The sequence below is a fragment of the Erythrolamprus reginae genome, chromosome 1, assembly GCF_031021105.1.
Source record: "Erythrolamprus reginae isolate rEryReg1 chromosome 1, rEryReg1.hap1, whole genome shotgun sequence".
Classification (NCBI taxonomy): domain Eukaryota; kingdom Metazoa; phylum Chordata; class Lepidosauria; order Squamata; family Dipsadidae; genus Erythrolamprus; species Erythrolamprus reginae.
This window is the reverse complement of record NC_091950.1, coordinates 185,054,580-185,068,189: the sequence shown is the minus strand read 5'-3', so window position 1 is coordinate 185,068,189 and position 13,610 is coordinate 185,054,580. Positions and strand designations below refer to the sequence as shown.

Below are 13,610 nucleotides of genomic sequence, written 5' to 3'. Positions count from 1 at the left end.
CCGCATCTCTACTTCGCGGAAATTTGACTTTCACGAGCGATCTCGGAACGCATCCCCCGCGGAAACCGAGGGAACACTGTATATGAAAATTTAAAATGCGGAAAATACTTTTTCAGGGAAACTATATATATCCCAGTGGTTTGCAGATCAAGGTTATCATTGAATAAATCTATTTCTAAATGTTGTATATAATGCTTATTTTTATCAATGAAAAAACCTTTAATCTCTTCTAGAAGCTTGAATTTACTGCCTTTTGTGTTTTATAATTTCTAAAAACCTAAAATTCCAAAGATGTAAGAATTAAGGAAATATTTTTTTTGTTAAAAAGAACTATGAGGTTAATGCATTTGTGTCCCTTTCATTTTTTTCCTATTTTCCTATTTTTTTAAATACCCTGCTTCTGATTTTTTTTTCTTGCTGTTTCCAGCCTAATGTGAAATATTGTGAAGAAACTGACAATTTCTTAATGAAATTAGTTGCTTCTATAAATTATGATTAATTAAAATTGTGAAAATATAGCTTTCACGAACCCGATAAACATATTGCTCGAGTCCCATCCCTTTTGACTAAGCTGAGGATTCAAGCTTCGTAATCTCATACAGTGTAAAACTTTGAGTATTGGACTTAAGTTATGTTATTAAATCCTTGGATTAAGTGAGAAAGGGTAGCTATGTGAATCTTGTCAACAGCCTCCAGTTTAAATAATCCAAATTCATATCAGCGGTATTTGCAATAAAATATATTTACAAATTAATCCCGTTGCTCTATTAATTATTTGTGTAATTACTGCAATTCTTCCCACCTTGTTTTCAGTATTTCTTAATCATTAAGCCGGAAGCCTGACAGCAGTGCCAGCCCTGGCATGATTCTTTTTGACTAAAATCTTGTAAATTAACACAATTAGCACAGCATCATGCTGCTAATTAACTTCCTGTGTCTGGTACAGCGGATGTGCAAACAAGGAATGGGGATTCAGCAGGGAATAAACATGCCACTCTGTTGCCAAACTGTATGTTGTGTTCGGTCTGGCTCAGCAGGGCTAAGGCAGTCATGCCAAGATGCTGGAGTCAGGCAGAGAAGAGCTAAAAGAAAAGAAGAGTATAAGGCTGTTAAACGAAAAACGGTAGTAATTTATCAGAGAAAATCAGCCATCCACGTTTGATGTATAACAAGCCTTTGTATCTGAGCATCTGCTTCAAGTAATATCAGATAGAGGAAGGAAGGAAGGAAGGAAGGAAGGAAGGAAGGAAGGAAGGAAGGAAGGAAGGAAGGAAGGAAGGAAGGAAGGAAGGAAGGAGAAATGGAGGGAAGAAAGAAGGAAGGAAGGAGAAATGGAGGGAAGAAAGAAGGAAGGAAGGAAGGAGAAATGGAGGGAAGGAAGAAGGAAGGAAGGAGGGCTGAATGAGTCTATAGGTAGTAAGATATTGCCACTTTTTTCTGTGAAATGACACACATTAAAAAATGAAATTCTGATGCCTGCTTTCAAATAAATGTATATGGCAAATTCATACAGGATATAAAGGATTTTAAAAGAATTTTTTTCCTGATGAACTCTGCCTACCTTGTCTGGTACAGGACCAAACTTTGTCCCATTGCCACCACACTCCCCTGTCCCAAAAAACTTTTAGTAACTGATTTACATTTATTTCTCTTTTCTCCTTCCCCTCCCCCATTCCCTTTCATTTTGGGCGGGGGGATTGGAAGAGAATGGGAGAAGAAAGAAGACAGACATGTGTCGCTGGGCTTTGCTCTTTCCACCCCACTCGCCCACCCACCCACCTTTGCCTGTTTCCTTCCAGAGCCTCAACAACAGGATTCTGAAGCAGAGAGCAGCCCGTTGTAATTCATACCGAGATGTAGGCTCTGTGTGATGAAAGCAATGGAGCGCTGCCTGGGAGATTGCTTTGCTGCACTCCACGAAGCAGATTTGAAACTGTCGTGGACCACTTTAGATGAGAGTTGGATTATGGAGTGACCTGCTATGTCTGTGTCATATTGTTCTGCAGAGGGTGCATTATACTGTGCTAACTAGGTGTGTTCAGAACCAAATAAGAAAGGTATCCTAGATGTGATTTGTCAGCTGTAGCTCATGGGAGGTTGGGGTTTTTTCCCCCTCCTCCATTAAAATTTAAAAGTGCAATAAGGGAAGATGGGTACACTTTATATATCGAAGAACAGATTATTTAATAGCAGGTCCATGCTTGGGATACGAAGAAGGTCCATATGCAACCATTTAAAACATAAAATAATTTATTTGGCTCTGGCTCTCCCGCTTCCAAGTTAGCCAAACACATTAGAAGAGTGGCTATATCCTTTTTTTCCTTCTTCAAGAAAACGAATCACTGGCAGTCCTTTTTCTTCTTCTTTTGATAGATAATTTGCATGTAATCTGTTGATTTCAACCTTGCAATTCTGCATATAAATGAAGAAATCAAGAGTTGATACACTCAGATATCATTGCACTTGTCCTTTTTTTCATCTAATTGCTAATTTTGCTTTTCCTCCCTCCCAAACCCTTCAGGCTTGAAGATGCAGTGGACACCAGAACATGCCCAGTGGCCAGAGCAGCACTTTGACATCACTTCGACCACCCGCTCTCCCGCCCACAAGGTAGAAGCTTACCGTGGCCATCTTCAGCGCACCTATCAGTATGCCTGGGCAAACGATGACATCTCTGCTCTCACAGCCTCAAATCTGCTAAAGAAATATGCAGAAAAATATTCCGGCATTTTGGAAGGGCCAGCCGAACGTCCCATCCTGGGTAACTATGTGGAGCCTCCATCAGGGCTAGTGAACGGCCGCAAAAGTGAAAGTGAGCCGTGGCAGCCTTCTTTGAACTCTGAGAGTGTTTATCCTATGAACTGTGTCCCAGATGTTATTTCTGCCAGCAAAGCTGGAGTAAGTACTGCCCTCCCTCCGGCAGATGTCTCTGGCAGTATAGGAAGCTCACCTGGGGTGGCTAGCAACCTGACAGAATCTAGTTATTCAAGTAGTACGTGCGGAAGTCATACAGTCCCTAGTCTGCATGCAGGGCTCCCATCTCAGGAATATGCCGCAGGATATAATGGATCATACCTGCACACAAGTTACAGTGGCCAGCCAGCACCTGCACTTCCTTCACCTCATCCCTCTCCTTTGCATAGCTCCGGGCTTTTACAGCCACCCCCTCCACCCCCACCACCACCAGCCCTAGTGCCAGGCTACAATGGGACATCTAACCTTTCCGGTTATAGCTACCCGCCAGCAAATTATCCCCCTCAAGGTGCTGTTGGGCCTGGCTACAGCCCTGGTGGAGCACCACCTCCTTCAGCCTATCTGCCTTCAGGTATCCCTGCTCCAACTCCTCTCCCCCCCACCACAGTACCTGGGTACACCTACCAGAGTCATGGCTTAACTCCCATTGCGCCGTCAGCCCTGACCAATAGCTCAGCAACTTCTCTCAAGAGAAAAGCTTTCTATATGGCAGGGCAAGGAGAAATGGACTCCAGCTATGGAAATTACAACTATGGCCAACAGAGATCTACACAGAGCCCCATGTATAGGATGGCTGACAACAGCATTTCCAATGCCAGCAGAGGGAATGGCTTTGACCGAAGTGCTGAATCCTCCTCCTTGGCCTTTAAGCCAACCAAACAAATCATGGCTTCTGAGCAGCAAAGGAAATTTAATCAGTCCGGTCGGGCCCTGACGCCCCCTTCCTATAGTTCTGCTAAAAATTCCCTTGGCTCCAGAGCAAGTGAGCCCTTTGGGAAGTATAGCTCTCCCGTCATGAACGAACACAGCGAAGAACATAGGCAGCTTCTTCCTCATCCAATGCAAGGCCCGGGACTTCGTGCACCTACCTCATCCAACCACTCTGTGGACGAGCAACTGAAGAACACTGATGCACAACTCATGGACCTTGTAACCAATGAGATTATCAGCCAAGGACCCCCAGTGGACTGGAATGACATTGCTGGACTAGATTTGGTGAAGGCTGTCATTAAAGAGGAGGTTTTATGGCCAGTATTGAGGTCAGATGCATTTAACGGGCTGACTGCTCTACCTCGGAGCATCCTCTTATTTGGACCGCGGGGCACAGGCAAAACATTACTGGGGAGATGTATAGCTACCCAACTAGGTGCCACATTTTTCAAACTCACAGGTTCTGTTCTTGCCACAAAGTGGTTGGGAGAAGGAGAAAAAATTGTTCACGCTTCCTTCCTGGTGGCAAGGTGTCGACAGCCCTCGGTGATTTTTGTTAGTGACATTGATATGCTCCTTTCATCCCAAGTGAGTGAAGAGCACAGTCCAGTCTGCCGGATGAGAACTGAGTTCCTTATGCAGCTGGACACTGTGCTCACTTCCGCTGAGGACCAAATAATAGTCATCTGCGCCACCAGTAAGCCGGAGGAAATAGACGAATCTCTTCGAAGGTACTTCATGAAACGACTTTTAATCCCACTTCCTGACAGCACAGCCAGGCACCAGATAATAGTACAGCTGCTTTCACAGCACAATTACTGCCTCAGCGATAAGGAGGTTGCACTGCTAGTCCAGCGTACAGAAGGCTTCTCTGGCCTCGACGTGGCTCATTTGTGTCAGGAAGCTGTCGTGGGCCCTCTCCACTCCATGCCAGCCACAGACCTTTCGGCCCTTATGCCTAGTCAGTTGAGGCCTGTTACGTACCAAGACTTCGACAAGGCGTTTTGCAAAATACAGCCTAGCATCTCTCCAAAGGAGCTCGATACATACGTCGAATGGAACAAAATGTTTGGCTGCAGTCAGTGACAAGCCGTCTCTCTTTTTTTTAAATAAAAAAAAAAAATCAAAAACAAAAAAACAAAAATAGTGAAACAAAAATACCCCACAAAAAAAAATGTAATGAATGTTGGTGCGCGCACACACATATGTACACACAAACCTGTTACCAAGGGCACGGAACCCCTTTTTCAGTCGTGTTGAGATTGTGGAAGGAAACGGGGTGGGCGGGGTGGGGCAATGGTCGCATTGCATCTAAAGAGCCAGGTCTAGGCTTGAAGGAATAGTGCATCCGAGGAGAACTGTCAATCTCTGCGAAGCCACAGTTGATGGTAGGATGTTGATGTTCCCTTCCATTCCGTTCAGACTAGACAACACACTCTCACCGTGGAGGGATTGATATTTTTTTTTAAGAAGGACATGAACCCTGTGTGTTGATTCATTCTGCTGTTTTTGAGATTTAGTTGCTTTCAAGTGCCTAAAGTGGTGCTTTATTTTTTTTCCCCCTTCATTTCTTTCGTTTTCATTTGCCTCACAATTACATGGGTGGCATGTGCTAATATAAAGAGCTTTAACTTCAAAATGTTATGGGACTAAAGACATGAACAGTTGTGTTGTGACAGAGAACCAGGTGTGACTTTGGTTTTGTTTTGCTTTTCTTTTATTCTTCCTATTTTGGCTAGTCTAAAAGCAACAGTATTCCTCAATCCTGTCTGTTCTGCGGTATTAAACTAAGAACAGGTAAAACAGGGTAACGGTAATCTGGACTTTAATTTCCGTGGTTTGGTTTTGTTCCTTGTTCTGTCAGCAAAAAAAAGAAAAAAAAAGAAAAAAAACTCAGGAAAGTGATTGTGATTTGTACAGTACCTCAAAGGAATGTGTTGAAAGCACTATGTACTGCTGAGATTTAATAGACTAGGCTTCAATGTTACTTTATCTTAAATATGTATGTTTACCTCAGTGGTTGGGGGAAAAAATGACAAGGAGAAATATTTTGAATGTATTAAGGAGCAAGCAGAAGCATGCTAAAAAGATAATCTTCAAAACTTTGAAAATACAAACAGGAGTATCCCGGTGTTTAAGAAACATTTCTTTCTTTCTTTTTAACCAATTATTGGGGATCAAATTGGAGCAAGGCAATTTTCATCGCAGTCATGTGTGGAAGTCCTTAGTCCTTGACAATTTTGTGATAAGTCAGTAGAGAGCATACAGACAATAATTTTTTTAAAAGTCCCCCCCCCCTCCCATCGAATTATCAAATCATCTGGGACAGTCAGAGAAGAAATCTGATTAGGACTCTGAGAGGCAAATTATCTTAGGCCACAAGATACAACTTTTGTATCTCAGCTAGGGTTGTAGGCATCTTGATTGCCCCAATGCATCAGTGGCACAGAATCCTTGTAGGTCACAAAGAGCTTAGGGGCTGCATAGCTGTTTCCAGCAATGCAGCAGAGAATGACCAAACAAAACAAAAATAAGACAAAATTGAACCCTCAAATGGCATCTCTTTTCCTCTTTGCTTTGCATTTTCACGACCAAATGTAAAGTTATTTCTTTTGTTTTATGTATGCTGTTGTTGCCCCTTTCTGTTTTCTTGATGCCTTTGTATGTTTTTTTTGTTTAATGTGATCCTTCCATGGTCATTAGAAATTCGCCCGGCTGGAAAATTCCTACCATTTTATTTCTACCTCAGATTTTGTTTTGTTTCCCTTAGAGAGGCACATAAAGAACAGGACAAGCCAGATTACCACTAGCATGTAGAGCTGTTGAAGGTCCTATTAACTCATAATCCTAAACAGGATTCTTTGGAAAGAACCAGCTTTGTGCATGGTGAAGGGTTTTTTTCCCAAGTAAGTGTGTGTGAAGAATTGCCGTGGAAAAGAAAAGAGGATTGGGAAAAGAATCCTTCTGCCTCTTCTCCTTTTGACCAACCAGGGCAAATGGTGACTGTTTTCCTTCAGGAAAGAGAAGCTAGATAGGATGTGTGGCATTTTATTCTATCTGTGCCCCTGCTCCACATTGTCTCCCTTTTTTATTCTTTAATGCTTTTATGAGCAATTCTTTTCATGACAGCTGACTGATGCTGTAATGTCGCTGAACAGTAGAGCAATTCAAACCTTCGCAGCCATACGAGCATAGAGCAACCTCTCTCTCAATCCCCTCACTCCCTTTCTCTTTCCCTTCTGTTTTTTTTTTCCCATGTAATCTTTTGTTTACTTTAAAGAAACGGCAGCAGAACAATTAGAAATTATTGGCATTTAATGTTACTTTTAAGTAATGTACCTTCAAATCCATGAAATAAATGCCATGAAGAGCTCTAATGAGAAAAAGACCAATTAGTCACCTACTTATTTTGTCTTTAAAGCTACTGCCCAATTATTACACTTGGCATTTCTTCAGCTAAAATGTTAATTTTCATTGCTAAAAACTGAGCAAATAAACCAAAATGCACATTCTAGTAGTCCTTTTGTTTATTCTAAACTTATGGGTTGGTTCGAAAAGGCAGAGGAGTTCATTAAAAAGTAAAACAGTGCCTTTCACTAAGGATATAGTAAAATACTGTAGGTCTTAATAAATGCTTTGCATTTTAAATTAGCAAAGGTCTTTCTTTTTCTATTTTTTCCCCTCTCCCATCTATTTCTTCCATTGTATCTTTTCCATTTGGGAAGAGCCACAATCTTCCTCGCCAGATTCATATTGATCTTGCAGATGGCTTTCTGATGCATATTGCTGACCAATCTTCTGACTTTTAGATAACACATTATGCTATTGTGCTGCCATCCATTTGAAAGGTTCAAACATGTTTTGAAAAACTAAATTTACAATTGCATCACCTCTGTCTATACATCCTTTAAAACTAACATTATCTAATTTTAAGGTGACAACCAAATACATTCAGTTAATTTATACAGCTACAGTATAATCCCAATAGCACTTCAGTTTAAGTTGGCTTTGGAATCGGCAGGTGCTCAGTTTAGCTCACATTTTACACTGTGTACTTGAGGGAAAAGCAAATTACTCTTCCAGTGAGTTTCAAAAATAAAAGACTTAATTGTGAGGTTAAGAAACTTCAAAGAGTTGATCCACTCCCAAATTTGAATCCTATATTGTGGATTCTCTACTGAAAATATCACACCATTTCCCCCCAAAATGGTAATTAGCTACAACTAGTGAGATATAATGTTTACCTAACATGAAAATAATAGTTTCATTTACTGTCCTTGTACAAAATTAAGGCAAGATATAACCCACTCTCCGCTCTCTGCCAATGGAGACTCCCTGTTAAATAGAATCAGTCAGACTTTGTCTAGTTCTCTCAGAACTCATTGCTTCAATCCTGAGCTATAAATACTAGCCTGTTTTTTCACTTGATTGAGAGGGGGAGCGGTTTGCACTTTTTAGACAAATAAGGCCAGTTGTTCCTTCTGCTGTTACATTTTGGCCTGTATGGAATTGCAACCACACACATTTCATTGCAACGATCAAAACTCCTAAGAATTTCCTTTCCGGGTTATTTGGATGTTCCACAAATTAGAAGAGCAACTTTTGATAGGGAGTTCGATATGGCCAAAATATACTAAGAAGTAAAATGGTTCTGCTGTGTTTTTCATTTGATTGGGACTCGGGATTCTGCCTTGAGTAGAGCACATAAAACGATGAGGTTGTATGGCCAGATTCCACCCAATGCAGATCTTCTACATTTTTAATAAAAGGGAGAGTATTACTCATTATGCCTTTTCCACCATTATATCTTTATGATGCCTAAAATTCTCCTTTCACTACAAAACGTAATAATTCAAGGCATATAGCTTGGCTTCACTGTTTGTTGTAAAATTCCAGGAATAATTGAAGATAAAGAGATGCTTCCCTTTCTACTTGAGACAATTTTTCATTAGGTAACACTTCATTCTCTCTCTCTCCTCCCTTCCTTTCTCCCCTCCATCCAATTTTCTTCTGTGGTAACAAGAACAATTGTAATAACAAAAGAAAAAGCAAGGGACTGGTTTCTGCCAACCAAATAAACAGTGCCAACAGAAATTGTGGCACTATAACTTTTTCTATATATTTAAAAAGAAATCCTCATTTCTACCATGCTTCTCTCCAAAATATTTAGGCCATTAAGGATAGTAGTGAAAAGTTTGCTGACTGAGCTGATCAATGGAATGTGAAGACAGTTTGGGGCTATTTACTTTTTTTTTCTTTTTTACAAAATATTTCTGTATTAGTCAATTTGCATTCTATTCAAATGTAGATAGATGGGCAAAATGGTTTTCCTTGTGCATTTCAAACCCATCAAGGAGAAAATAAAACCTCCCAGTAAAACACATAGGCAAAGCACCATCTGGGAAAGCTAGCTCATCTGTCCAGGGGCTATGCTCTGCAAAATAGTACAAGGTCATTTTATATGGGTTAGCATAATACTTTGCTAGGCAATTTTCAAAAGGAGATAATCTAGTGTAAAAACCCCAATTAATTCCAACAGATGTTGGTAGATGGTAATGTGTTTACATGTCAAAAGCTGCAAATAAAGGTTTCTACTGCCTGAAAATGTGCAACTTTGAGTAGAGGAATGTTTATAAGTTCCATAAAACGTTTCATTCTAATCTAAAAATATACATCATCTTTTTAGAAAGTGAAATCTCAGAAATACATGCTATAATCGAGTAAATTTTGCAGAAACGAATTTGTGCAAGTCTATTTGTTTTGGTGGAATTATCCCTTTATACCTAACCTCAAAGTTTAGGCTTTCTTCCTTAAGCAGGTCATGTGCACAAGTTTCATTGATGTGATTGCCTAAGAGTCCCCTTTTAAGGGGATTCTCAGTCATCCAGATCCATGGTTATAACTCAAAGGTTCTTTTTCAAAAGGCAACTGAAATTTGTTTTTTCTCAAAGATGTTTCACTTCTCGTCCAAGAAGCTCCATCAATTCGAGAAGGATAAGTGCGAGGATCCTTCCATTCCTCTCCTGCTGCCATCCTACCAGAACTGATGAAACCTCTTGGATGATAAGTGAAATGTCCACCAGGAAAACAAAAGGCCAATTGCCCGTTGAAAAGGAATGTTGAGGCTGACTAAGAGTTCCAAGGATATAATGGGGGATAGATGACCATAAAGATCAACATGTGGCCTCCCAGTTACAGTTGTAACACCCTTTCATCTTGTTAGGCATGTGTGTGTTTATATACTCTTTATATGGACATACACACATAATATGAAGCCGTCTTTGTTCTCTCTTTCAAGCAAAAGATGAAAGCTTTCTTTTCCTTAATCATTTGTAGATTTATACTCAAAGCACATTGGTAAACACGGAGCTAGCAATATTCCTAGACCCAAAGAAGCTGCTTGCCCTGGGGACTAGTCAGTCCATGAACTGACCCTTCCCCTTTGCAAAGATCTTTGGTTGACGTTCGATTTTGAACCTGCCAGATACGTTTTTTTCTAAACCAGGGATACTGCATCTTTAATGAACAAACTTCTATTCTTTCGCCTATTTTTAATGGCAACACAAGAAGCGTAGCACCAGGCACCACCATTGTCAAAGACAATTAGACTGAAAGCAGAAAAATTTCACCTCCCTGTCTCAGTGATACATAAAATGTTGGCAGTGTGGGTCAGCCTTGCAACCGAATTTTGTGAGACTTTATGAATCAGTCCTATAGAGTGTTAAATATTTATAAAATGGTTCTGTTCTCCACTAAGGGTTGGGAATGTAGTCATTCCTTCTTACTGTCTCACGATACACAAAGAGGAGAAGATCTTTCCCAACCAAAACTTTGCTTGTATACATCTTTCCTCGACCCAAATGGTTCTTGTGGTTTACATGCAGTCCCAAGTAGTTTTTGTTTGTCTCCATAGATTCCCACCATCACATTTGGGTGTGTGTTCAGACATTGTTCTTTGAAACCATTTCTACCTCATTACTACATATTGTACATGTAGTATTTATTTGTTGTCTTTTTTTGAATGTCATGCATTTTGTAAGAAAGACGTGTCCTTGAACTTGAACAGTCTACCTCAGAAAGACTGTCACTACACTGAATAGTATTAACCCACCAGGACAATAAGATGCATTAGCAGACTGTGGCAGGGCAGATAATACATGGGGGCTTGGCATACTGATGGACTTTTAATTGTACTCTTGTAACACAAGATTGCTTAAGGGAACTTAAAGGAAATCGTGCACTGTGCAAATCTTGATCAGTGTCCCATTTTGGGTCTTGCTCTAGGAACATCCCTTTTTAGTAGGATGTACCCTAATTTTGGAGAAAGAAAACATAGTTAGATGCAAGAAATTGTTATTATTATTATTTTGCATTGGCAATCTGGCTACAATCTATTATGGTTGACTGACACACGGTCCAAATTGGCTCTTAAAACTCAAAAAAAAATGATAGTACTTAAGGATTATTTTTTATCTTCAGTTCTGTAAAAAGAAATGTGTCACACACTGTTATGACTGTAGGTTTCTCACTTCCTGTGTACTAAAATGAAACACAATGCATTTTGTAAGAGTCTGTGCAAGGTTTAAACATAAACCAAAAATAAAAATAAAAAAGAGGCACTTCCCAAAGGACTTTTAAACATGGGCTTCAATCCTGCACACAATTGCGCATGTCTGAAGTTCATTACTGTTTACCGACATGAGCAACCTTGTGCACAGAACTGGATCCATAGTGTGAAGATGCTCATGTGTTCTGTAATCAAAAAGTTTTATTGTTAATTCTGCTTTATAAACATGTTTGTTTTTTGGAAGTAATTGTACACAGATGGCACATTTGAAGTACTTTGTATGAAGTATTTTATATTTTATTATTTATTTTTGCATCATTTCCCCCCTCCCCTTTGTCTCCACTAGCTCTGCATTACAGTACTGTAGGAGAAAAATACATTTCTCTCTCTCTCTCTCTGTCTATCTTTCTCTCTATCATTTCCGTTTTGTAAAAAAAGTACTGAATGGGTAAAATACCCCAAATCAATGCATGGACAGCAAATTCTGGATCTTTTTACAAAAAGCAAATGAACTGTGACAATCCACAGCATTCACAGATGTTAATGCAGAAATGCATTTGATTTTTTTTTATTTTTTTTTATTTTTTGGTATGCCTGACAATCTGTTCTTTAATTCCCATTAATAAAGTAGCCTCAGATCTTTTGTTTTGCAGTTCCTTGAAGAAGTACCATTGCCTAGTGGAATGATTAAGAGGTAGGGGGAATTATTTCTGTTGGTTTTCTGTGTGGGATGCCATATTTCTCATCAAATAATACTCGTTGTCTGGGACAGTCCCCCTCCCCTTTCCGTTAAAGCCCAACTAAATTAAAATTTTGGTGCACTTTGCTTTTCTGGCCATATTGATTTTATTTACTTAAATTGAAACAATGTGTTGAGTTTGACCAGTTTTTGACCCCTCACAAGGAGAGAAAGACTTCTATAGTATATGTTTCTTTGAATTCTTCTGGTACTGTTTTTGCTTCTCTATTCATCAATCAATTGGAAATCACTTTTGTTGTGCATTATTTTGCATCTTCTGAAACTAAATGTGATATTACTGCACTGGTTTAAAAAAAAAAGTGAAATGATCCATTTCTCTTTTGGGGTGGGGGAAATGACAAGCTTTAGATGATGAAAGCTTAAATTATCCATCACTTGCAAACTGAATTCATATAATTTGTGAACATTATTAATGTAAATGAGACATTTCTGCTTGGAATATTTTTTTTTATTATTTTGATGGGATCATTATATGGTTGATCATATGTGTGTAGGAAGCTGCTGTACAATTAACCTGGAGATCTGAAAATGCTTTTTTGTCCTCATTGTTACAGTTTCAATTGTAATCCATGCATCTCATTTTCTTGGGTGTTAGCACTGTAATATTAAAAAAGAAAAAAATCAGTGCTCAGTATTGTAACTAACTGTCCCTACTGAATATTCCTTTTCATAAATACTTGCTACCACAGGGAAATTAAGTTTTCATATAGAATAACTAGTTTCAGTAGTAATCATTGAAGAATTAAAATAAAAGTTGTGGTTCAAGGCAGATATTTTTATGAAAAGTTTTCTCTATTGTAAAATTTGTTGTATATGGCTATGCTACTATCATGGAATACGAAAAAGAACAAGCATACCTCAAATAAAAGAATTCTGAGTTTAAAAAAATATGCAGAGTTAAGGGTTTTTTTTATTTACCTTTCCTATCTTTTATTTTCCAAGCTACCTTTTGAACGAGCCTACATTTTAAACCCATCTCAGTGCAACTATTCAAAAGATTCCCCCCCTCCAGTATTGTTAAGTGTTTTGCAAACCCAAATATTGTGAATGGCATAGAAACTATAATAAACACCCTGATCCCTATTCCTTAGGGTTAAACTTATGATCTTTCTCTCTGCAAAGACACACAAAGGAATCTTCAGAGGATTCAGGAAAGCTTTTTTCAGTTCAGCCTCTACAACTGCTGTCATGTAGAGCTTGTGTAATTCAGCACAAGATGTGCTGAGGATAGAGGAAGCCTAAAGAACCACCACCACCACCACTCCTACCTTATGAGTGTTCAAGGGGGAAAAACACTCCATATATCACCTGATTATGTTCACTGGATTCAAACTAGCTGCAAGTTGGATCTATTTGAGTCTCTCTCTCTCCCTCCCTCCCCTCCCCTCTCTCTGTCTGTCTGTCTCCCTTCTTCCTCTTTCTCTCTCCCTCTCTCTCTCCCCCGTCTGTCTGCCTCTCTCTCTCTCCCTCCCTCCCCTTCCCTCTGTGTCTGTCTGTCTCCCTTCTTCCTCTTTCTCTCTCCCTCCCTCTCTCTCTCCCTCCCCATCTCTCTCCCTCCCTCCCTTTCCCTCTGTGTCTGTCTGTCTCCCTTCTTCCTCT

At 39.6% G+C, this 13,610-nt stretch overlaps 1 protein-coding gene across 2 annotated transcripts in view; it reads left to right on the top strand.

Moving 5' to 3' along the window:
• Positions 1-12,882, top strand: part of FIGN (fidgetin, microtubule severing factor) — a 185,955-nt gene extending 173,073 nt beyond the window's left edge. For both annotated transcript variants that reach the window (XM_070731653.1, XM_070731654.1), the window contains one exon: positions 2,522-12,882. In XM_070731653.1, the coding sequence (XP_070587754.1) occupies positions 2,522-4,770 (2,249 nt within the window). In that variant the 3' untranslated portion in view covers positions 4,771-12,882. The remainder of the gene's footprint in view (positions 1-2,521) is intronic.
• Positions 12,883-13,610: the final 728 nt, after the last annotated feature.